This window comes from Homalodisca vitripennis, chromosome 8 (genome assembly GCF_021130785.1).
Source record: "Homalodisca vitripennis isolate AUS2020 chromosome 8, UT_GWSS_2.1, whole genome shotgun sequence".
Classification (NCBI taxonomy): domain Eukaryota; kingdom Metazoa; phylum Arthropoda; class Insecta; order Hemiptera; family Cicadellidae; genus Homalodisca; species Homalodisca vitripennis.
The window spans coordinates 125,826,519-125,853,956 of record NC_060214.1 but is presented as its reverse complement, the minus strand read 5'-3'; the positions used below and the strand labels follow the sequence as shown (position 1 = coordinate 125,853,956).

Sequence of the window (27,438 nt, the reverse complement as noted above, 5' to 3'; positions counted from 1 at the left end):
AACTTTTAGAACTAATGCAAGAAAAACATTTTAATACAATAGAGTGATTATTACATAACCATAGTGATATAGTTATGGAGTGAACTACTCATTAAAATACACAAAATATAAGTATATGAATTTGGCATGTTTAGTTATTAAAAGAATGAATCAATTGTAAATACTTAAAATGGTTGTAACAAATATTCAGAATGGCTACAGTACTATGCTTACTAGCACAGTTAAACATTTTACTATTCAATATTTTGCATTGGAAGTTTTGTCAGTTTATCTTCTCATGTACCTGAGGGCTGGTAGAAGTAACATTAGATGTGGACAAATCCATGACTGAAGCTCCTCCTGGTGATCTGGGCTCTCCTGTCTTCATCTGGCCAGCAGCTATACACTTAACGGACAAGTTAATAGCGGCAGAGGAAAACCCTGCAGGAATCGTACCAGTAGCCGGGTCATAATGGTACATAGGCCTGAAACAGTTACCACTAGAGTCACATTAGAAATGGACCGAGAAAAGGTTTCATCTACAGTTATCATTAGTTCTAGAACACAAAAACTGGTCATGTATGATTCTTGAAGCATTCAACATTATCGAAAATATTTCTGTTTTGCGTCTTTTGGTTTGCTGGCTTTTTTAAACTGCAACAGTGCAATAGTTGTGATTTTAGGGATGGGTTTTATGACAAAAATGAAAATACCTTGGATATAAACTGCTCTCGGAAGATTCGCTCTCGGATGGGTGTTCCGGTTTCATGATTGTGGACATCTGGTGATGCTGTTGGTCATAAGCTCTCATCTCGTGCTCTTGGTAGTCAGGATAGCGAGGGGTGGGAGGGCAGGGCTGGGGTGTTGTGTCGTACCGTTCGTAGTTCGCTGTACTGCCAGGATCATAAGGCCTGTGACTCGCAACCTCGTAGGCGTGAGCAGTGATTTCAGTCGAGTAAGACGGTACAGGACGGTTTATGCTAGAACTATTACTAATGGGATAGGAACGAGCTGAATTTTCAGGCCGATGGTAGACGTCTTCGGAAGAGTTTATAGAAGTGGGTTCGTAAGGGGAACGGTGTTGAACGGAAGATCTTGATTCTTCAATTCCTTTAGTGAGGTAAGCCGGAGGAGCAGGCATGTGGTGGGAACCGACAGGAGCAGGTACCACAGGCAGATGGGTTGTGGGATGTAGCTGATGGTGGTGACCCATAGCGTCCATGCTGGAGACTGAAGAAGAATTGGAGTCATGATTCATGTAGGACTCGTACGAGTTCACCCAACCTTGAGGAGGGGGTGGGGGCGTGTTGGATCTGCAGGAGTTCACTGAGGGTATTTCTGGTTTCACAACTATCTCGGTTTTTGTTGGAACAAGATTACAACAAATACTGTTGTTGTTGGTTGAAGAAGACTCTGTTTTTGGAACGACAGTGAACGAACTGGTCTCTGGCTCCTCCTTCTTGAGGATCTTGGTCGGTTTGATGGTAGGCTTGGCAGCTGAGAAGTAGGGGGAGGGTGTGTGCGAAGGGTAAGATGGTACAGGGTAGTGAGGTTTGACATCAGCTGGGGGCGTGGGGCTGGTCATCGTGAACGAAGACGGTTGCGGCTTGAACTCTGCAGTACAACTCGTTGGTACTGGAAGTAAAAAGACTTAATTAACTAATCAATTAGTAATGCATTTTGTTTCAGTACGTTCTTTGTTTGTTTGCTTTCAAAACATTTCTAAAATGTTACCCCTAAATAATAAGATTTAGAACATTCATCTTCTAGCTAAGAATTATGTTGAGGGGCCCAAAAAATTAAACCACATCCATCCTTATTGATGGAATAAAATGCTACGATCGCATTACAAAGAACATTTATAAATGCTGGTAACTGTGGTAGGTGAGTTAAACATATTTACATTACTGATCATTTAAATATATTATTTTAGTTTTGTTCAATGTTAACATCTTCAATGCGGGTCTATCTTGAGTGATGATCAGTATTCTAACAAGACAGTAAGCGCACTAGGGCATCGGCTACAGTCAACATGCTAATTGGTCTTTCATAATTAATTAATAAATATAGCATAAATGTTTGAAATTAAGAAACTACTAAATACTAAACTACTAAACTGATTTTTATAGTTCAGAAAGAGGATTTCCATGATACAATATTACCACCAAAGGACATATGGTAGTTTATTCACTAGTTACTTTTTATGGTGGAAACACTAATTATAATAAGAAGTGACCAATATTACTTACGATTGTATCAATTTACTATTGTATTTATTTTGAATTTCAGCATTTTATATAATACTACTAATAGCTAGACTTGAAGATAAATTTGTTAGGTAAATATTGACACTTGACAAACCACCTCTTTCTGTTATAACACATGGTTCAATAACATTAGATTTAAGCGTATTGTTATATTAAAGGTAAATTTAGTTATGTAATAGTCGAGTTATTTCCCCATGAATAGAAAAACGTAAAATAATAGCTACTAGTAAAAATTAGTAAAAAGCTTACACAAGTCTGATGCAAAGAGCCAACTAAACATAGTGATTCTATACCACCTGTGTTTATCCAACTGATTAGATTATCTTATCATAGAGGGCTTTGATAATCAGTATAGCTCAACATGTAGAAAGCCAAATCGCCCATTGACATGAAGTGGTTCACAATGCCTTATTATATCGTTTAAACTATTAATAGTATGGGGAATAGATGATTTAATTTAGAGAAAGCAACTAATTTCATAACTTGAATGAATATCAAAAGGCTTAGTAGGCTATATTAATTGTACACATTCTTTTAAGATTTCTTATAACAATAAATCATGTTATACATTTTAATCAGCTGTTCTGTTGAAACTTCTATTAAACTCAATTAATTTTTATGGTAAACAATATACATTTAACTTTAATTAAAAACAATACACTAAGTATAGCACATCACTCTACTTTAGGATTTCAAAGCTACAGTGTTATTTGAAACAAAATATTTTACACCATGTAGGATTTAGAAAAAGTATGTAATATTTATTTTTCTTTGATTTTACCATGTCTGTCCAGGAATATTTTAAAATTTCTTAAACCATTTTTTCAAATGTTTTCAATTCTAAATTATAAGTAATATTAATTATGATGATTTATACTATTGAACTTATTTTGCTACCTCTCACATTCTTGAATTCCAGACGTTATTCTTTTAAGTTATATTACCACCAAAGTAAGACCTTACGAGTTCGTAAAATTGTTATTGTCATATATCTCCAAAATATTTTAAAAATTCATGAACCGTTTTTGTAGAATATTTTTGAAATTCTGAGGTTACAGGCAAAATCACATAAGATATGTAGAATTGTCTCATGTGTATATCTTTTTTAAGTACAGCGTAGGAGACAACATGACTAAGTCAATCCTCACAATGAGGCTGTGAGACCATGCTCTGACTTAAGATTATTTTAAGGTTTGTTTTGAATCAATTGAATGTAAAAATAAAAAAAAAATCAAGTTTATGAGTAGTTAAGTTTAGAAACATTTTTTATTTGATAAGTGAATTAAATCTAATATATAATAACAATAACAAATTACATAAAAAGGTCTCTAAAAATAATTTTACACTTACCTTGAGATGATTGAAGAAAATTTGGAACAATTTAATATATTTAAAACTGATATAATACTACAAAAAAGATAACACTAAAGACTAAAAATGTTGGTTTACCATGTTGATTTGCATTCTGATGTTTAGGTAAAAGCCGTTATGGACTACATTAAAGTTTAACATAAATTTCAAATTTATTATAGAAAATCAATTTTGTACCAATTGACTACAACCTATCCCGTTGACTGTTTTAGACAAGGTTGATTATTTTGGATACTTTTTTTAGATTTTCTACTTTTATGCAGTAAACGATTAAAAAGAACTTATTGTTTATTTCCCCTCAGTAGGCTATATTATGCATAATTTTAAAGTGAGGAAAAAGAACAAACTTTTCCATGAAAAATATAATAATCTTCACAGAAATAACAGTGGAATAATTATTCATAGCACAATGCTACGGCCAAGCTTAGTACTACCATTTATGGTATCTGGGTCAACAATAGTGAATTCTGTTGGATGTTGGATTCTGTTAGTTACCTTAGTGGGACAGCTATCTCGGGACTTTCTTTGTACTTTACTCTTGTCAATCATTGCTGACGGCTTATTTAAAAAAAGGAATGATTATTTATTCTCAATACGTTTACTGACACCAAGAGTTATCAGAATCTACTACAGTTGGAGGAATTTAGCTGTGCTTGTAGGGCCCTATTACTACCCTTTCAACAAATAAACGCTATTTGTGTGGCGGGTTGCGCCTACGTGCTAGCCGCTGAGATAAAGGTGCAACAATAGCTTTAACGACTTTAAACTCGCGATTTCTATTTGCAGATTAGTATTGACAAATACGTTATTTTCAAACACACTTTAAACAACACTATAACAACTGAAAAACAAGGATAAGCCCTATTATTGCTATTATTTGGTATTATCTTATTATTTAATTCCACCACAATCAGCACTGTCACAAAACAGACTGATTTTAGCGAGTGTGGTGGGTTATTTGGGCCAATACGATTCCTGAAAGGAGGGTTTTACCCACGAGTCAAAGGAAATGTTTTCGGGACGCAGCGCATAAAGCTACCCCGCCACCCCTCCCGCCTATCACCACACACTCAAGGTCACGCGCACAGCTAAAGTCCTCGAACTGTATCTAACTGTACTTCAGGTAAAAACCTTTAAGCATACCTACTGTTATATGATTCTACTGGTACTGTCTTATGGCATGTTTTACGCTGTCTTAGTCTGCGGAAATGGTTTCAAAATTAATGTGATTCTAGTTCTAATACTTGATTACAATAATTAAGAGACAGATTTAGTATAGAATTTGAGGAGGGATTGTGTCTGGATTGTATAGAATACTGCCAATAAAACAAATGAGTGGGATCCCTTCCCTGGAAAATTAAAAAAACGCACACCTCACAAAAACTTTTTAATGCACTTCAGAGTATAAAAACTACTTTTTTTAAAACAAGATTAAAAATGTTTGGGAAGGATTCCTTTCTGCCCCCACCCCCTCTAAATCCGCTATTACAACCATTTAGTTTTTATACCTTAAATACATAAATTGTTGTGTAGGTTAGATAGCATAATAGTTTTGATAAATTATTGGGAAAAAAATGTATATCATGTTTAAATTAGTGTAATAAATATTCAACTATAACTCTTTTTACATGTTTGTACTGTGTTTACTTATGTAACTGATAAAACTGACCATAAACGACTTAAAAGCACAATTCAGTCTATAACACCACTAGGCAAGACATTTTAAATCTATAATTACCTCATCAATGAGAGCTTAGTACCGGAGTTATTGTAACATATGTACCACCACTGAAAATTCCTTACCTCTGGTCGGAGGTACACTCTGCTTGGCCCTACTCTGACGGAGTGCCTGCTTGGTTGCTGCAGCGATGGGACAACCGGAGAGGCTTCGGTGGGTGTTACGGTTGGTGCTAACATGGCCACGACCATTGCAACCGGGAGTTGGACATTTCAGGATGGTCTCATGCATCGCCAAAACTACAGCGGGTAGAGGCATGTTAGTATATACAGTTCCAAAAACACACCTTCAGTCTGTCAAAGGAATATCCTAGACAATGCAGTGGTCAGACAGGAAAGCGGGTAGAGAGTTGGTGGTCAAATTTAAAAAATCCAAATTGGTCAGAACAATCGTCGACTTCCACTTTTGTATTTAAATATATTCTTTACTTTAAATGGAATTGTATTAAAAAAAAAAACAAATAAAAAACTGGTAAACTCTTTAAATTTCATGACTAACTTCTCAAAATAAATTTTGAAAAGGAACACTTAACATTTTAAAGTCAGAAAATAATTTCTTCATGTGCCTCGCAAGCTGTAAGAAAAAATAAATTGGTTATAACTATCATCTATACTAGTAAAAGAAGACAACTGTAGACCACAATTAAAATATTGTTTCAAAAATCATCCACTGTGTGGATAATTAACAAAAATGCTAGAATATTCCTTGAAAGACTTAGCTAAAGGTCTGCTTCTGTATACTGTGAAGGATCAGGATGAACTAATGAAAGTGATGGTAAGCTCTCTAACCCGCTGTGGCAGGAGAAGGAGGGGGAGTCAAGCGCTACAGGAGGGGTAACAGACAATACTTACTCTCAGGAGTCACCTTGTCCTTTCTCGGACATCCTGATAGGCTGCACAGAAAACACGTCACAAGAATTGTTAGTAATGCAGAAGGGGATTGATTAAAGCCTGTTAATTTTATACCTACCATCACATTACTGGTTTTTATTTAACATGAAAAATTATTTAAAAAAATATATATTTATTCAACAAAATTAAATAGTTTAAAAGCAGATATGAAAAGATCCCACTACAAAATTTATTTAATGCTATTTAGCCTAAATATATTTAATTTTATTACTTGCATTTAAAGACTTATTAAGAAGGGGAAGTATGAAATATTTTACTTCAGTGTTTTGTCTTCCCAATAATAAATACTATTGGTAACTGAAAATTTCATGCGTAACAGTTCACAATAATTCTCGGATATCAGTAACTCATTAAATTTATTTTCTTTGTTATAAATTTAACAATATGAGTACTATATGTATAAGAAAGCTAAGTTATAAGACGATATTATGATTATAAATTGAAATATATGATATTTCACAGTTTAACTAGCTAAATCGTTTTACTCTTTTGTTGTTTTGGTTTTTTCGAAATTATTCAACAGAAAGTATATTCAACTGCATCTAAAATTTAAAACGCACACAATTCAATAAGGGTTCCTTGACTGACAGCAAGAGCTTATTTCAAGATTGTAAAAAAAAACCTTTTTAAAAATTTATTTCTAAATGAATGTATTGATTTTGGTCCGATTTCTATATTGGTGTACAAATAGAATAAATACTTGGCTACACTGCCTTTAGTCTTTTCTTGTTTGATTACCAAAATTCTATATAACTTTCATATGCTGGGAGCTCGTTTCAAAATGTCATAAATATTGGTGTTGTATACAATTACAAGCTTTTCCTTTCTGTGTTTTTAATACAGTTTGGTTAGCGGTTTGTTAGTAATTTCCAGTCCACTTAACACGTTCACGACGATGTATACACCATCGGGTACAGGCGATCTTTCAGAACTGCCATCGTGTACTCAACGGTTACACATTGGGCTTTTGCATTGTGCGCACGATGGGGCACACGTTGCTATGCACTTCATTACTGCGTTTTCATTGTTTGCGTATCTTGGTGGTTTGTTAAATTTTATCACGCACTTAAATAAATATCTCAGACTATCGTGTACCCTGTCGGGGACACGTTTGCTTAATTTTTAAGGTACATTAATTTTTTGGTACCTCTTGGGGTACACGGTTAAAAATTGAAATAAGTGTTTTTGTGCAAGATTACAAAAGCTTATATACCTTTTTCGTTACACTTACACATTTGACGTACAAAAACCGAATACTGTTTTTACCATTACTATTGAAAAATTCAATGGCAAATAAAAAAGTCCGGAAAAACGTTGACGTCGTGAACGTGTTTAGTAAAGTTAACGCTATGAAAAAGCCAATGAACATGCTGATAGAACTGGTATATGTCCCTGTTTAAACCTTAGCCCTGTATTTGTTGCTGTTTCTCAGTACATTGTTTATTACCTGCGATGATGGGGATATAATCCTGTAACGTGTCCCTCTCCTAGACATCCGGGTGTGGGACACTTAGCTCCATCTGCAAAAACAAAATTGCTTTAATTTGAGGAGTCTGGGAGATCCAAAACTGAAGTATAAACTGGATTAAAATTAAAGAAATATTAAAAATTATGAAAAAATAACTTATGCCTCAGTTGTTAAAATGTATAGATTTTGCAATTATTGTCAATTAAGCAATAATTTATTGCTTAAGCGATTTACATGTAATTTATATTTCAAAACCCGTTCAAGATATAACAAATTGCCTATTAACAAAAGTTTAGGAATTGTTGTAAGCATTCCAGAAAAAATTGTTATTTTTCTTTATGCTCATATATAAAGTAGTTGTGAATATTTTAAAAGAATGCTGCAATGTCAGAATGAAATTGAGCATTAGAATAGCATGGAATTAATTTTGACATGTTATTTATTTCTATTTGTAATGAAAACTGCTTATATTTTGATTAAAAGTCAACAAATTTACAGTAATAACATTTTTTATTTAAATCGATTTTAATATTTTGAAATTTCAGAGCTTAGCAAGACTATTCAGTTTCTAATGACCCAGCTTTATTTTGTAATGCACGGTTAAGTACCGATCGAAGAACAATTTATAACCTCAAACACTCTGCTCCCTAGGGTCTGCGAAATCTTCCAGTCGCGGAAGAGGAGGCAGAAAGGTGTTCAAGGCCCAATGAAGACTGATGGATCCGATTTAAGGAAGCTAAACGGAACCGCAAACAAAGTGAATGTGAACGCAGGGCCTAACGGAAACGGCAGACAAATGGCTCAGATTACGCCCGTTTCGTTCCCGCCCTGTCAATTTTCGCGTCAACGTTTTCATTTGTTTCGGTCTCCTGTTGAAGGTTGTCTGTCGATTTTCAGGATTAGCTTTCATTATTCTCTCTCACCCTTTCACGCCCCACATAGATCTTTTTAACGAATCTAGTTGAAGCAGTAAACGATACACGAAGTAACTATTTATAAAAAAATCTAGTAAACAAACCTAATCAATTAAGCGAAATTTTGATAAATATCCAACGATATTTCTACTCAGACTACACTGCTGAGCAAAGTGAAGTTAGTTTCTTTTCTCCTGTTACTGAATATTGTTCTACATGTGCTTTAAATTGCCTTGGAGAGAGCCTTAAACATTGTCACGATTTTTTACTTTTTACAAAACAGCTGTGCGATGAAATAACAAGAATTTTCGTGACTTTCGTAATTAAAATTTTTAATTGATCCCTTGAGTTTTGAGTGATTAAGTTCCACTTTAATTTGATGCTCTACATTACGTTGAATATCTTTAGGAGATTCTTCGAAAAAGCTGAACTCCGCCAATACGGTTAAGTCGATGAAACAAACTATTACTTTTTCTTAAAGCGCAGTATGGGATAAGTATGGTTATGTGTATCATTCATTTCTTTGGTTTTTACGGCGCGGCGATCCACTGACGTCAACCATAAATAATGTTACTCGTTACAGTAGTCCAATGCGGAACTATGCACAGAGGGTGGTTCGGCGTCTAAACATTATTAAAAGTTTGTAAGAGCAAATCAGTGGTTTGGTGGTGTGCTGGGAGGAGGGGAGAGGATTGGATTAGAGACGTGACGTCATTAGCGTTATATATATATGACGTCTGGTGGGCACGTGAGCCCAGCTGACTGGCTTGGCGCAGTCGTTATCCTTATCTCCGAGATTCGAGTCATTGGAGAACAGAGATAAAGTGGGCTGGGCACACATCATTTTTTCAAACTCAATTACAGTAAATTAGCGTAGCGTCAAGTTTGATAAAAAATTGTGCACTAGGTAGTTTACTTGTAGATTTAAATTAGTTGATGTAACAATACGGATCAAAACCAAATATTTTAATTTCAATACATATACTGTACAATAATTGGCTGAGTGTTGGCGAAGCCTGTCTGATATATCGAGGAAAAAGCAACTAATATACTTGGAATTTTGCACAGAACTTTATTTCTATACAGACAACAAAGAGTTTAATGATTGTGCTTTTTTACTCCATGGAATGCGGCAGAGCGTTGGTGCACATTTTTATTATGCCATGATTACAAAGAGTAATAACCTCATAATAAATAAATTTGTAAGCAGATAGAGTAGGCCTACAATCATATAGCATTTTAACCTGTGACATAGAGATACGTAGCTATAAGTTTGAAATTACGTATGAAACATCAACGAAGCCTGTACCTTGTATACATTAATACTACCATTTTATTGTTTATCGTGCATTTAAAAATTAATTTTTGTGTGATATATTAACTATGCAATGATGGTTTTGTATGGTATGAATGCAATCTTTGCTGTATAAAACCAGGTTGCTGAAGCAGAAATAAATAAAATCACTAAAGCATCGATTTAAATCGCATTTTAATAAAGTAAGGAGGAATATTATTGTTTTTGCAGAGTGAGTTTGGAATTTTTCCAGATTCAAGATTGCACACCTGAACGCATACAAGAACGAGATCTCAAATGAAATCTCCCCAAATCAAAAGAGGACCCATCTGTCGTTGACGAAGGGAAATCCATACTCGGTGATCAAACTGATGAAAGCCGAGGCGCCTCTCCCCTCGCACAGCGGGGTGAAAAACTGTCAACTCATAAAAATTAAGGAAAACCACCGAGAAATTACAAAACGGTGGCGACATGATTGCTCTGTGTTTATGGCGGGAACGGCTTTGTTTGCGCGGGAATTAATTGCGCCAGATATAACAGCGCGATCCGCATCTACAAATTGGTCCGCCACTGCTGTTATCATCTTAAATATTGCATCCTTTGTCCCCGACTGATAACTGAGCCGCAACCCCTTGTTTTCACTTACTTCCCTCTTTATTACTCCTCTGTGTACTGCACAACAGCTGATTATAAATTTCTATGTTTTCCAAAAGCGCTTTACAGTAACGTAAATTGGATTACGTTTGTGATTATGAGTATCATATAATAAATATACACTTTCCTGAGACACAGTTTCTCGTACTGTACATTTACTTTTTGTAAAATATACATATTTAAATCTGTTATTAGATCCTTAAACCCAACATCGGTAAAACTGACTATTAGAATTAAATAATGTTTTTCTCTACGAATACTGGGTAGTGTTAAAACTGTTTCTAACCACTTTTATCTCTAAATGAACAATATTTGAATCAATTATTGACATCATATGAAAATATACACACAAATTTGGAAACCTTTCGGTCAAATAGATGAATTTTATACTTGCGTTATCATTATGTATTATAATTTGTACTTAATTTTTAATAGACACAATTAATTATGAACTTTTTTGAGTCTTGTAGTATACTGAATTTGTATTCTATGTTATATTATAAGTACTGAAGAGTTTGCGAACTACTAGTTTTTAAAATCGTACAGAGATTGATTTAATCTTACAAAGTCAAAATATTAAAATCCGGTAGTTTAACATTATCAGCTAGTAAGATCTTTAACGTGTTAGATTTATTTTAAGGTTTACTCACAATTATGTGCACAATTAGTCTAAATGTATCGGACCTATGGGTCGAATAATCTTGGATAATGAAATATTAATATCAATTTATTATTGAAGTAGCAAGAGTACTGGAGGAAGTACTGCAGTAGAACTTGGATAATCCAAAGCTTAAGGGACAAATACAAAATTGAAATTATAAAAAATTTTGAATTAAAATGTTCGTGTCATCCTAATGTTACTGATAAATAATCGACTTCTGTAGGCATTTTTAAAATTTTGTTCACCGATTGGCCCAACTAATTCAAATGAGTAATTTATTGTAAAACTGCGGATTCTTCATTTCTTATATTGTAATCAAATATTGGTTATACTGATGTCTTTATTGTTGTCGATCATGTTTTCATCTGACTGTTGCAACATCCAGACCATACAAAGTCAATCCCTCCCCTCACCTCTCTGCCCAGACAAATCGACTCACTTCAACCCTTCAAGGTGCCATTTAAAGTGCAAAAATCCGGTCGAAACTGCCACTTAAGTAATAACCCCCACTTTATGGACCATAAAGGGCTGAGATGGGCAAAATTAGCATGAGCGTCTAAGACGGTTTAATCAATGTGAAGACCGGTCCAAGTATGGGCTGTGGGGTCTTAATGGGCTGTAGGGCTCGACCAGCTGTTGCCCGTCTTAGGTCGGCGCGGCGCGGCGTGTGACGCGAATGCTAAGTCACCCTCTTTAATCTTCTGACGGGAAACAGTAATAAATTTAAGGGTAGTTTGTCGAAACGGCCGCTAACTTGTCAAGGCTGGAAGGTTACCTTCACCCCACCGCTGGTGATCGAAGTAGCCAGTAGCTGCTACGAGAAGAATTCAAAATCTCGAGGAGCCTACAAGTAATTCACAAGATATTTTTACAGCTTTGAACTAAAAATAATAATATTCATTAAATGGAAGGACTCAGGTGAGGTAGTTCTGATAGCTATCAATCTCTTAAAATTTTAAATTGGACGACAAACGAATGTCACAAAAATTCCCGCAAAATCAATGAAATTATCTTTCCCATACAGAGATAAATTAAGCGGTCGATTTTTTAACCAGATTGTTAAGAGGTTGGGGGAAGTTCTAGATTTATCTTTGAGTCAAAATGGACTGAATCCAGGAAGTTATTAGTTAACCATGAATCAGGAAATCGTGGTACGCCATTCTTTTGCTTTATATAATATATTCTGGCAATATTCTGCAATACTGCTTCAATTAAGGTTTGAAATATAATTTTAAACTTCACATTTTCGAGGGAAATGCTCTAAACTCATTAGCCTAATTCCCTTCACCTGAGATGGATCCTGGATGATTAATTTCTAACTTATTTGGTCTCTATAAACTAAATTTGATGGTGGTGATGAAGCAAATTTACGTAATTTCTTAAAGTTTGTAAATCATTATAATAACACTAAACAATAAAACTATGTTAAATGTTATTCTTGTTTCCTATATTATAAATAACTCAGTAATGCCATGAAACAGTTCAAAGTCCACATGCTACAACTCTTACCCAATCTAGTCCCAAGTCGCTCAGTGTTCTCCAGCCCGCGTTTTTCATACACAATGGGAATTTTTCCACCTGTAATTTTTGCGTCCACTAATGGAATGGTGCGAATTATGAAAAGCGCCTCGCCCTGCGTCCTGTTCCGGCTGACTTTCCGGCCCTGGTGGACTCCCCCCCATCCTGTCTCAACCCCGAGGCCAATGTCTGTCTGCGTGGCGCCCACCCAACTTCAACCCGTCCGGAAACACGGGTAAGCGGTATAGCTTTGTCTCACTGTACGCAATACGATTTCTACAATTGCAAGCTTTATAAACGTTAAAAAACCGTGATGTGCTAAACTCTATGGTCGTAACGCTCAGCACCAAAAAGGAATCGCAAGTTCTTAGAATAGTTTCGTTGTCTATCAGCCCACCTTTGTGTGATAGCTCCTGATATAAAGGTATACTCGAAAATTGGTACACAGCTTGCTCTTGGTCTAAGGAAGAACGCTATTGATTTTGGAATCCCAAAGTTAAAAGATACAAGTAAAGTAGTCAGTAAAAAAGTCAAAGGACTGTGCTCCTAGTTTCTATGCAATACCCTCATTACAGTCGTCCGATGGCGTTGCGGACACTGGATAGAAGGCGCTCGTACTTGTTAGAAAAGAGTTACGGCAAGTTCGGGGAAAGACTTCCTTTACATTCTGGGTCCTTCGATACTCCAGCGTATTTGTCTTTTTTATAAATAAAATAGCCTACTGGGATTTATTCAATAAAATTACAGAACAACTATAATAAGTCAAGTTTTTGTCCCTATATAAATTAATAAAATCGAAACACAAATTTTCGAGAACTAAAGTCTGCTGCTTTCTTTAGTACTAATCTCTAAAACGTAAAATAAGGAAAAAATATTTATTTTATATTCTACTTTGCAGATAAAATGTCACAGTTGATGTTAGCAATGGAGAAGTTCTATGACAAAAACAAAACAGATACACAAAACCCAACACAACGAAGGAAGAAAAAACAAATAACAAACTCTGTTCTAAAAAGAACACAGTCACCAGTTTTCGAAAATTCGTACTCCAATTCCAGTTTCATATTTCATATATAACATATTTCATAACTATGACAAGTAACCGTAATCCTATTGTTCTTACAAATTAATCAATATGGACTTTGAAAATTTGATTCAATTTATAAACTATATTCGTTTATTTCAACAACTCAAAATCTGGTGGAAAAACCATCGAAAATACAAAAACAATTGACTTCTTAAACTGCATAAACGCCAATCTTGTGATTTAATTAAAAATTGAGTTCTCTTTTAAAGTTAATAATTGGTCTATCTAGAGTTACAAAAAATTATTAATGAGAATAAAAGTTAAATGTCAGCGTCACATTGCCGTTTTCGATTAAGCATTACACGAAGAGCTATTTTTAAATGTTCTAAATAATAGTGTTTAAACTAAAAGAAATGTAATGCATTAACAATTTGTGTTTACTCCAACAAAATAAAATAAATGTGGACAGTATAGTCTTCGTATTATTTTTTAAACAAACGTGGAGGAATCGATAATGTGAAATTTCTGATAAAAACAAATCCAAATCAAAGAAAATTTTGTTTCCAATGTAGCCTTTTAATCATTAACTCCACTAAAGGCACAGACATGACCTAAAGTCATTACGGATACAACCGGAAAGGTTCCGTTCCGGGGGGTGAGCGAAAGAACGTTTGGTTGCGACTAACTCATTAGGTGGCAATTAAACTTGGCATTAGACGTCAAAAGCGACTCGGGCGCGGAGAAAAATGCAAATGTGTGTATCTCCACCGAGCCCGGGCTGAGTCGGAGAGGCTAATTACTCAAGAAAGTCGACTTGTTAAAAGTAACTCGCAACTCTTCTTGGATCCGTCAACATGACGCTAATAAGTCGCACTTTATTTGAACGAACGTTCCCCGCCTCCACAGAGCGGCAGCGGCTCCTACGGTCTTTCGCTAACAGCTTTCATCTCGCGGGTAAATATTGTGCAGGATCCCTGGGATTGATTGAGTTTTTAGTGCGAACAGCAAAAGTACCGGGAACTTTCAGTGCTTGTGTCGTTGGAAACGTTTTACCCACACACCCGTTTCGTTGAGTTCGGTTGGGGAGGATTGAACAGGTTTTGGAATCCAAACGCCAATGGAAATTATTAAATCAATTCATTGGTAGCTGCATCAAAAACTGGAATAAATTTTCAATTTTTATAGTTGTGGTATTTGAAAATTAGTAGCCTACCTTTTCCAATCGCCGAAGGTGATAAGGATCCGACGCTCCTGCTGCTGTCCTTGGAGCCGGAAGAGGAATCGGCGCTAGCTATGATCTGGGAGCTCGAGACGACAGCAGTGGTGCTACTCACAGCAGGGACTCCTAGGACTCCTTCCCGTGTCACGTCCTGGATGGCAGAGGCAGCCCTGGAGCCTGCACCGGCAGGCTGGAGAATTGTGTATTGCTTGGAGGCTGGATTCTCTGGAGAAGCTACGGAGATCTTACTGGAGGTCACACCAGTGGTTACATCCTCCGGTTCGACTTTAGTTGTCGTCGGCTTTAGAGGAAGAAGACAAACTGTAGAGGGTTTTTCCTCGGGGGGAATTCTAGTTACAGGAGCTGCACCTGAAGGAGGATACCCTACAAACGTTGCACCCGCAGGGAAAGGCCCTATCGTTGATGTTTGTAGGTCCAAATTGTTAGATGGCATTCTGGGTTGTTCTTTGCCATCTCGGAATGACGTTGGTGTCGTGAAAGCAGTTGGAGAATTTGATGATTTGTTCTTTTCTGCTTTTTGTTGATTGTTGTAAGAATTTCCGAAGGTTTTGCCTCCTTTTCCTTCTTTCTTATCGTCGTTATCTTTTTTCTTCTGCTTGTCCCCTTTACCGTTTCGATCATCAGCTTCAGACATATCTATTTCCAGTTCGTTCGACGAGTCATCTACCAACTCGTTGAAGTCGGGCTCATATCTTTGACCGTTCGTGGGGAATTTGTCACCACTCTTTAGAGTGTCAGTGCCGTCAGCTTTGTTTTTAGACTTTGCTTGAGACTGGATCGAAGCACATTCGTTTTCGATTTTGATCAGGCTTTCCAGATAATTTCTTTCTTGGACTGGTTTCTGTTGCTGGTCCTTTTCGTCTCTTTGGGATTTCACAGAATTCTTGGAACTTTGTGTGGATTTCGAGTTCTCCTGCTTACCCTGGTTTCCATTCGAAGAGCGAAGTTCTTGTTTGATATTCTTCGCATCCTGTTGGTCCCTCAGTGTTATCACGTCTTTCAGCGAGCAAGACGAGTTGTCGCTGTTGGCCAGCATGGCTGCCGACGCCGAAGAATTCGCTAGGCTGTTCTTTTTCTCTTCGAATAAGTTCTCAAAGCCTGGTGACTCGAACCTGTCTTCGGCTTCGGCAATTCCTCGGTTATAGAACGCCAACCGAGGACCCGGCCAACTCCCTGACAAACTCTTCAAGTCGGCTTCCGTTTCTCTGATAAGTGTTTCATTGTCAACGTTTTCATCACCTCCTTGACCGCTGTTTGACTTTAGAGTCTTCTTTGCCGGACTCTGGCCAGGGGAGGAGTTGGACACGAAGGCTCTTTTCTTCTGTGGCAACAAGACGTGTTTAGAATCATAATCGAGGTCTTCGCCGTTCTGGTCTCCTCCTTTTGCACTTTTTCTTCTCCTCTTCACCGACGTTTCGTCCACCGTTACTTCTTCTTTCTTCACCATGTTCTTTCTACTGGCGACATCAGCGTTTTTGTTCTTCTGAGCTTCCGCTCTTCTCTTGGCCGCTTGTGTGAGGGGGCTGGAGCCAGGGAGGGCTGTGACGGTTGACAGAGGCCTGAAACACAACAAAATAATTAAGTTTACGCAATAAACACAACTACAGATACCTTTTCCAACTTAAATTTATACGATTGTTCATTTCCATCATGCCTTAGCCCGGCTATGTCTTAAGCTCCAGCAACATAAGTTAGGCTGGGCGTAGGTAGGTCAGTACGATCACCGGTTATATGTCATCGAGCAAAGGTCGTATGCTGAGCGGACGATTTCTTGCTGAGGCGTGGCACCCACTACGAGGTGATGGAATTTACCACAGTTAATTAGATTTAAATAAATTAAATTATTTTAGATCTTTCACGAAGTCCTATATAATTCAAATATACATTAGGCAAGTGATCCGCAGAGTTTTCGGGGGTTAGGGTTTATCAACTTGAAGCATCCGTAGTTTTGTATAATCAAGTGGGGTTGGCCAGATAATTACATATTTATTATTATTATAAGCGTAAAACAGAATATACGAATACATAAACTATCCACATTATAATGAGCTAGCGAGGGGACTCAAACTAAATTCATCCTCTGGGTGTAATACCGCAGCTAATTATGTTAACACAACTCATGATTGGGAGTGTCAGCTGTAAAATAGTAATTTTCACCCCCTTCGCATCACCTGTCACTTGAAATTTAATATATTCGCTGTTCTTTCCCGTGTTTTGTAAAGTCTGTATCACAAACTCATTCGTCACTAACGTCTATTATTTCTGAAAATATTCTGCAGACAGACAGAAGATATCGTCCTCTTTCTTTGATGAAGGTTAGATAAATAATAATAAAATTGCGTAATTTAATATTTATTCATTGAATTTCTAAGAAACCGAAATAATGACATTCAAGGTTCGCATCTTGCAGGAAATGAAAACCTGTACCAAGGCGAGACAATCCGACTAATGGCGCTCAAAACAATTGATCCAGCGCCGAGAAAGGGTTGTTTTTGCAAGACGCGCTCGCATTGATTAATAGCCTCTCGTGGTCCGGAAGCTAAAGGGACATGACTCCGGGTCGGGGCCGGAGATAATGAATAAATTGGGTGATACATGGTCGCCCGGAAGGCGAAATTTATGATCGGGAGCCGATAGGGCCGGGTAGACCGGTCTAATGAACACGAGGGTGTCGGGAATTAGATAATCCCTCCCCCTCGACTTTAAACAAGAAGAAAGACTATCGTGGCCCCGCAGATCGCGCTATAATCCGACTCTAAGCACTCTAAGACAGACAGACACACAGACAGACGGACAGACAGACGGACTGAATCAAAGAAATTTAACGAGGTTTTCACAGCCGCGCCGCGCCGCCCAGCTACCCACCAACAACTCAATTAGGTTCAGCTTTAGTGCTTCCTCGTCTTGCTCGCTGTTGAAATGTTACCTGAAGAAATAAAACATTGAATAATCACTCGAAGTATTCATTTGTTGTGTAAACACTCCATATAGCAATTAGTTCCGAAGTCTCATTACGTTTGATCCAAACGACATGACATTTACGATATTTTATGTTACTTTTTAATTAGCATGATCGTAGTATAACCAGAGATTAAGCATAGAAGTAACTGATTTCAGTTTTAACAGCACGTAATAGAAGAGTGTCAAAAATTGTTTTCTAAAACCTTTTCAGTCTCGTCATTGCTGAATATATTCACATTTATGAATGAAATTTATTTATTTACTTATAAATAACTATGACACCGTAGTAGAACAGGCCAACTGATCAACAATTTTTGAGTTTTAACTGGCTAGTAGTGGAAAATTTGAGATTTCTTTGACGAGCTGAACTTTTAGACATAAATTGAACAAAATATTCGACTCCGAGGCGATCAAATCCCTCACCAAATGATCGTGCACACATGAAGATAGTACTATTATAGGAACGAGGTGGGTTGTTGTAGGGGTGGGGAATGTTAAAATTGGTGAAAGTTAATTAAAAAATATTCGTAGCTATAAAGCAAACCATGACTTAATCGTGTGCCTTTGCCATAATTCCTGTGAGATTTTAAACTCGATACTGCACAAGGTCAGAGACGATCGTTACGATATAATTGAACAACGGGGGCACGAGGTACCTGTAGACTTATTGGGTAGACAGGGTTGCGACATGCTACCCCCCATCGAACCCGTAGTTCCGTCCCCGCTCGCTCATAACCCAGCTAATTCCCCGAGATGGGGCCCCGTCACGCGATCCATATTTAAGGGATACGTCCCATAATTGAGTGACAACCCGCACTTAAGGACACCTTAATCCGTACATTTTCGTCACACCGTATTAAATCCGTATGGGGCGGGTCACGCAGGTCGGACCGCTTGGAACGCTTGGGTGCGTGTGCGTGTGCGTGCGTGACTCAGGCGATACTAGCGCCCCGCGGACAGGTCGTGTACCACTTGAGGGTCCACCTTAAATTGTACGTTCTCACCCGTTACACGTCACTTAGTACAGAGATCGTACAGTTGGTGCCTGCAATGCCTGAGGGTGGAGTCTAGCCTGGAGAATATATAGGGTAAGCCAGAAGCCCATACTTGGACCCATCGCACCAAACACTCGAAAATGGCAACCATTCATTTGTAAAATAGGAATTTTACTGAAAAACGAATAAACCCCCGAGTATTGTGAGGGTAATCGGATTTTTTGGAAATTAACCATTGTTTAGTGAAACTACGTTTCGAAATTACAGTCTTCTCTCTTCCTCAGGCGCATAAATAACCCAACTACAAACTAGGTACAATCTAAAAAAGGTTTTAAACAATTTTTTACATGTATCATTGAACAAACAATGGCAAAGTCCGATACCACCCTGTCACAATATTTCCGTCGTCAAAAACGAACTTTATACTCCAAGAATTGATGAGACAAATTAGCTCTATGCTTCGCCACTCAAAACATGGTTTATGTAAACACCAGAGAGCAATAAAATGCGACGATTTGATTGTTCAGTGGTAAATGAAATAAATTCGAAATTCGAATAGAGGTTTGTATTGTTTTCCACCTCTAAAGCGTTTAGAATGGATTTATACCCTTTACCAAATACCAAGCTGCAAATTCTAGATTATTAAGGCACCGTATTGAAATTTTTTGAACTTAAATATACAGCAAAGGAAAATACCAAGCGTGTTGCATTATTCATTGTTTGCGTTTCCTTCGTTACAATTACATTATTATACATATTAATGTTCAGTTGTTTAGTTCCACGTTTTGAAAATTTTTTTGTACAAGGAACTTGATTTTTTTCCAGCACAGTGTCACAGTAAGTGTATGAAAACACAAGGTTCTTGAGTTAAGTACGCAACATTTTGTGTTCGCATTCTGCAACTTTGATCGTTACACTATATTTAGGGAAAGCGATGAAGCTCTTGCTTTAAATCGGGTTAAGACAAAATTACACTTCTCTGGATGGTATAACTAGAGATTATCCCTGTCGAACACCTCCCCCCTCCCCTCCCTCAGCCCAGGGAGGTACAAGACATCCGTCCGTGTAAAGCGATGTGATCCTCCTACAGACTCGACAATATCGCTACCCGGTCCCAGGAGCTTAGGCTTACCTGACTCACTAAGTCACGTCAGCCCCTAACACGACTGTATTTATCGCCTAATATAGCTGGCTCCGTCTAGTTAACTCCGGGCGCCGAAAAACTTACCCGGTTTTGGCGAAGTTTTCAATTAAAATAACGATTTTGAGGTGACCTAATGCACTTTGGCGTTTGAAGAACGTTTTGCGCAAATAAAAGAATGTATACATTTTATTTAGCGTACGCCACTTTGGCCATTTCCCCCTAAATTACACTGCTCTGTAGGTAAAAACGTATTCGGTTTTATTTTATTTTGAAAGCACATTCCTTTGACACATCGTCCTTTCTTCAATACAGGAAAATAGGCAAACATTTTGATCAGTCCAATTTTTATACAATTCCTGCGGATAATATAGACAACATAAAATACAAAAATTTCATGTATTCAAGAAAATTATCTAAGAGGGAGTGGGTAATGTTCATTCATCCGCGAGTCTATGGCACCTTAATATAGTTATACCGGTAGTTCTGTTTACTCTAATTTTTGTTAGGTATTTCGGTTCTTACCAGTTCCATTACAATCCAATTCTTGCTAAAATTAATATGATTGGTTTAAAACTTTCCACAAACATTCTGAAAGATCATCATCGCACTTAAGATTCAAGACGATCATTTCGAAAATTGCTCCAATCTAAAAAGTATCATTTAGAACCAAATTCTGAATTTAATTTGAATCTAATAATTTAGCGGCATGTTAAAATCGCACATAAACTAATTAAGATGTTGGCAACCGAACTATCTAAGTGTTAGATCGATATCTATTCTTCCTTTTTAAAGATGTACTATGAATTTTAAATTCACATTGAAATGTATCCAGTTCTATTATAAACAGAAAGCTTATTTACTGTACTGATATTACATTTTGATGAAATATAAGTAATTTGTTCAAGAAATTTTCACCTCAAATATATTTTATCCCATTAAACTCATTGAGTTAGGAAATATATAAGCAACAATTATGCAGTATTTTATTATCATACTCTTGTTAAATGTGAATGGTAAGTACCAACAATACAAACTTCCTGTAAAAACTGCAGGAATGGAAGTTGACAGCCGGTCTCTGAGGGTGTATATGGTGTTGAGGGGGGAGGGGGTGTCCATCTTGGGCAGGGGCCAAATTAATGGATGGCTTGAAAAACACACCACCGTCTGAAAAATTTATGCATTAATTAGCATTTGGCGAAAATTGGAATGTCGTGTAGGGGACGCCCCTCGGCCAGCCTACCTCTCATTTTTAATTGCAAATGACATTTTTGCAGATGATAAGTCGGCCCTCAGTGAGGATAGTATTCATTAATTTGTTGCTCCCCAGCTCCCCAAGAATCCTCACAATTGAATAATTCATCTTTCCGATCTGATTGTTTAAAACAATTCTCTCGTATTTGTTCCGTTTTTATTCCATCGCGGTAGCAGGGTGGCGCAGTCGCCATTGTAAACAGGGGAGAGGTTAAGTCAGTCAACCCTTTCTGATCGAGGTGGAATTTTCTTTAAAGATTTTCCTGTATATTTTTGTAATCAATTGTCAATGCAAAGTAGCTATTGAATATTTTCCAAAAACTAGTTAGTAGCAACTAAAAATAAAAACTCCATTATTTACTCAATAGTCTTATGAATAAGAATTTCATCCCTTAAAGAAATATCCTACTGGATTGTGTGTATAGAATATTACTATAAACCACAGAGAATATAAAACAAAGGACACTATTCACAGAGCGATCTGATGGTCGGCTCTAGGCGGTACCACTGGTGGATTGGAATTCACTATGAATTCTGTTCCTAGTCAGACGCCTGAATTGGGATTGTATTTATTAAAACAGATTTTTGAAAAAATGCAGTCGGAATTTTAATTATACAATTACAGTTTGGTCTTCTACGATAAATTTGAACAACACTAAAAACGAGGTCAATTATGTGACTTTCACCAGGTTTTTGTATGTAAACAATTCAACAAATGTAATCGGAATTTGTACCAGTGTTGAACATTAGTAAATAACAGTGCCTGAAAAGTAGCAAATGATTTACTAAGAAGAGATTTCTGATGCATTTCTGGTAATTTATTACTGTTTTTATAAAATAGAAACGAAAATTTTAATAAAAAATCACCAATAAACTAATGGTCTATCAGTAAAATGTGTATATGAATAGCCTATGATGTCACGGTTGACACTAAACTTATTAAACACAATATATTGTAATGCGATATTACGTGTAAAATGCATACAAACTGTCCATTGTGGCGTCACTTTGCTTTAATTTTTTTTTTTTATTTATCTAAATATTTGGAAAATTTATAGATTTTTAGAACAGAGAGCTTGTTTTGTTATCTACTGAACGTATATGTCCAGGGAATTTAACAGATTAAATTTTAAAGTCCGTTATTAATAATGGGTGATTAGAAAAGGTAACAGAATTTCGGACATATGCCATAGTTATGCAATATAAAGATTAAACACAACGTTTCGATTTGGGATTTAACCTCTTCCTTAGGTGTAAAAAACCTTAAGGCGTAAAGTTTAAAAAAATTAAACTACAGAAGCCTGTGTTAACCTTGCCTTAAGGTTTTTAACAGCTGAAGAAGAGGATGGATCGCATTCCTCGAAACGTAGTGTTCTATCTTTGTAACGCATACAGATAACACGATTATAAGTAATACAAGTCCGTTGGACTGTGGCAGACGCCAATATCCCATCTTGCGCCGAAGACATGTCGTCATTGTAGGGGTAGATTTGGCTAAGGGGTGAGAGAGAGGGGCCACTTTGTACCGGCCTATAATTAGCTACGTTCTAGCCGTAATGACTGAACATCTCCGGCGAACTGTGGCGTGCTCTGCTCTCTTTAATTATATCTACCCCTTCCCCTTCCATTCTGCCCCCTCCCCACCTCGCCCTGTCGATGACGTATGACTTGCCCTGGAGACAAATCAACATAAGCATGATTTATCATGCTGCGAGCCGAGAGAAACTTACGTCTTTCTACCCTTCAACACCGCCGCTAGAGGTCGCGTTTTTACAGCCAACAAGAAGGCACAACTACAAGGTTATCTTTCAAATTGGCGCAGTTCAAATTATATTCATCATCAACTCTAATGCAGAAACGCTTAACATACAGTCACGGAGCAGCTCAAACTTCTTTGTTCTAAAACTTGTATTATGTTTTACCCTAAAGTCTATACATATCATTGAGATCAATGTTCTTTTATGAGTGAGAAATTAGGACCAGAAAAATCCAATGAGTGTAATTGCATATGAACGTTAATCATGTAATTAGCACAAATATTGATACTTTTATCTAAGGAGAAGCCGATCCCCTTGTATACCTTATAATGCCCGTCCTCATAAGCCAATGGCCTGTGCAATAATCTTATCAAACAGAATAAGGGGGGAGTCGATACAGTACAAGGTCGATGGTACTGATAAAAAGTGCAAGACAGGATTCGAACCTGAGCTATCTCTAACTTAGACTCAAAGTCCAACGTCTTAGACCTCTCGCCATCGGCACTTGAAACTCGGTAGAGAATGTTTCAATGACGACAGACAGATAAAAGAGGTAAGGTGGTATTAAATAGCAAAGTAATTTGTATTGTTTATTAAACACGTTCTATCGTCATTTATTTTATTCCGCTTTACAATTTATTGTTTGTTACTAGAGTATTATCCATAATCAAAGATTGTATCACTGGAATTATGGAAAACATTGATCATCTCAAAGTACCGCTTGAAATCGTGTAAGCACCAGCCGCTTGATGCCGCGGAGTGCTGAGAAACGTCAAGTACAAAACTATAAACTGTAGATCAATAATAAACTTTAAAATACATGTTTTCGAAAAAGTGTAATACTTGTACTTACTTATCGTTCGAAACAATAATGTTAAAACGGCTCTTACTGGCAGTTGTCACATATTTTTATGCTGCTTAAATGCTATAACTACCTCTTTTTATAATATAGATATGGACTATATACGCAAGTATTGAAGGATCCGCAGAGCGATTAAACAGAACGAACTATAGCACAAACAGTTAGACTTCCATTTCAGCTTTTGACCCCATCAGTAGACTTCTTCCTTAGACCAAGAGGAAGCTGTATATCAACTTTCAAGTCTCAGTGACTTTCCTATCAAGAGTTATTGGACAGACGGCCAGACAAATAGTTGGAGTGTCTTTTGAACCCAACATCAATAGTGTTCTTCTTTGGTCCCAAAAGAACCAGTGTACCATGGTTCAAATCTCTAGAACCATTCTATCAACAGCTATTGCACAGACAGTCGGATAGACAGACGGACAGATGGAGTGCCGTTTGACATATTGACCCCAAAATGCACATCGAAGATTATTTTTCTTGAGAGAGGAATCTAAGTTGTAAGTTTCAAATCTATAGAACCTTCTATCAAAAGTTATTGCACAGACATCAGACGGACAGATGGATAGACAGTCAGACAGCCTTTGACCTTTTGACCCCCTACAAATACGACGTAAACGTTTTTTCGGATGGATAATTAAACGTTCACCAATAGGACGTCTCCACGAAAAATTTATAATCGTAAAACATATGTTTAGAACATAATCATTATTCATGTTTTAATACAGTCTACACAATCAGTGCGAGAATAACGAAGGTCTGCAGAAGTGGGGTCGGCGAAGAGGAGTAAACAATAAGATGAACAGTCCGGAAGGTGACTGGGGTAATGTATTTGAAACAGTCGGCCAAAAACACCTCCGTCCTTTTTTTAGGTTACGGTTCAGTGGAATGGTGTTGTAATCTCAACATTCTCGAGGCTGGGGCTATAAATCCCCCCTCGACCCTCCCCCGACCCTCAAGGGCTGATAAAACCGCAGAGATGAAGACACGCGCTTAACCATAAACCCACTCGCTACCGAACATTCTTCAACTTCTTACAGGGGCGGTGTGCCGCCGAGAGGTCATCTTGTCTGCCATTAACCACGTTACATTTTAAGAACATCATCATAATTTTCTCTATTCTACTACTTCCTACATTTATCCTGAGTTCAATATTGCAATCCTCGCCTTATCGTTAACACCAAATGTTAAACTTGTACACAGAATATTTGTAATTTTCTAGACTTTTAGTTTACTGATAGTTAGTTGCTCATTGTAATTACTTTCTGTTGATAATGAGATCTGGATGTTTGCAATTGTTAAATGTTACAAAACTTATTAAGAAATAATTTCGTTTCTCATCACCGATATTTGATCTGTAGCCTCTAGGGGCGGGACTATTTCGGCCATTTTGATGTCAGTGCGTTTCTCCGTTCAGTTGTCACAGTGTATATCCAGGCGTGCTAGTGAGAGGTTACTGTCGCTCCTTGTTGAAGTGACTACTTCTTTTGGCAAGCTATGAATGTACGTTTTGCACGGGGAAAGAATTTAGTCCTGGAAGAAAATTAGTCTTTCTATTGATTATAATTCTAACCTCTACTCAATTACATTGGGTCTTACGTTTACTTAAAAGAAAAATTACGAAAAAACAGATTTCAACACAAAATTTTGCTGAAGAAACGTCAAAACCATTAATTGACTTTTTAAAAGATAAATGAAATTTAACAATGTCAAACCACAAAAACAAAAGTTCAACAAGAGTGGAACAACAATAGATGCTGTGTTTACAAAATATTTAGCAAAATTTTATCCCATAATTTTTATTTCTTATTTCAGTTATCATAAATCAATCATTTCATTTTCAGAATATATTGACAAGTATAAAATAGAAAATATAAAGCTTTTTTATGTAAAAGAATTTAGTGTTCATATTATTATAAAATATAAAAAATAACGATTTCATAATTAGGGATATATATATTCAATGTACTTTCCAAATATATATATTCACAGCCCGTTGTAAGAAGTAGTCACTTCTGTGGTAAGTGCCACGAACGCCTTTCCATTTTTATTACCAAATCACCCATCGTCTATAACAAACCATAAACAATGGGGTGATGTCTATTTTAGTGGTGTAGAAAAGTTTATCTTACATTAGAGCCTCCATTCTAATAGTGTCTTGATAACTTCTCGTTGGACCTTGAGCAGGTTTTCCTTTTCATCGAGGTATTACTGTCTAGGACAGTTGAGATAGTTGTAGCTAACACGGTAATTCATGGTGGAGAATGTAGAAGTTTGGGGATGTTCCATGAAAATGGAATCTAAATAAGTAATAAGACTGTGGTTAGAACAGAGTGAAATAAATGTTAATATTATAACACAAGTTAAGAATTTGAAAACATTCTCCTAAAATTCTAGTATTCCGTAATTGTTACGTCTTGAAAAGTGAATTAAAAAATTCAAATTTGACATTGGGGACCCCCGAGATTCCCATTTCTGCCATTTAGAAGGTCGACCGCGACAAACCCAAGGCAGGCCCACCACTAGAATGCTCAAACGTGTAGACGGTTCGGCTCAAAAGAATTCTTTCAAAACAAGCATAAAAACTTGGGAAGTGAAACAGAAAAGTGGTATTGATCTAGACATTGTTGAGATACCTGGAGAGACAAGGGTTTGGGCGAGTCGGGGGCGGGACTCGTGGGAGGGGGGGGGGTTGTTTGAGAGTTTTGAAATTAAAAGTTGGACGTCCAGGAGAGGCTCAGTCATAACGCCTCGCCTCCCTGAAGCACCGGGAGTGTTGCTCCACCAAGGAACTGGGTTTATTACACGTCACAAGAACAACGTGGGATTGGTTGGTAAAATTGTGATTGAAACGCTATAAATCCGATTGCCTTTCCTTTGGATTTGATTTAAATGACTTTGATGGGTTTCCGTATTTTCAAAACTTCACAGTAAACTGCTATAAGATGGGCTACAAAAACATTTACCTGCTACTGACTCGCCCTCTGTTTCCGACACCTGTTTTACACTATTCATTGTCGTTTTCCCCATCCATTGGATCCTTCTTATGTTCGTCTGATGAGTCCCCATGAAAGGTCTAGAAAGGCCTTGGATTTGGAAGGAACTTAGTAGTCTATCAGTTATGCTGCGAAATGTGGGTTCATATCCTTGACGAAAAATGTGGAATGTGTAAAAAGAGACTATGACCTTTATTCTACTAGGAGGGTCGATTAATTGATTAGGTTTTAGAATAAGCAAATTCAAAGTCAACATTTTTTATTCCATTGATCAGTGCATAATTGAAATAGGAATCGTCAACAAATATAATTAATTTAACACTGACAATTCACTGATCAGGGCGATTCTTACTAGAAAATCCTTAGATGAATTTGTCATATTTATAGAAAGATAGTTCACAGGGACACTTTAAAAAGGAACAAATTTTGA

The 27,438-nt window shown here is 36.9% G+C and overlaps 1 protein-coding gene across 1 annotated transcript in view; it reads right to left on the bottom strand.

The window, feature by feature from the left end:
- Positions 1-27,438, bottom strand: part of LOC124368162 (myelin transcription factor 1-like protein) — a 571,113-nt gene that overhangs the window by 34,285 nt on the left and 509,390 nt on the right. The window contains 6 exon segments of the mRNA XM_046825438.1: positions 284-464; positions 693-1,614; positions 5,421-5,594; positions 6,207-6,247; positions 7,714-7,786; positions 15,016-16,601. Of these exon segments, the coding sequence (XP_046681394.1) occupies positions 284-464; positions 693-1,614; positions 5,421-5,594; positions 6,207-6,247; positions 7,714-7,786; positions 15,016-16,601 (2,977 nt within the window).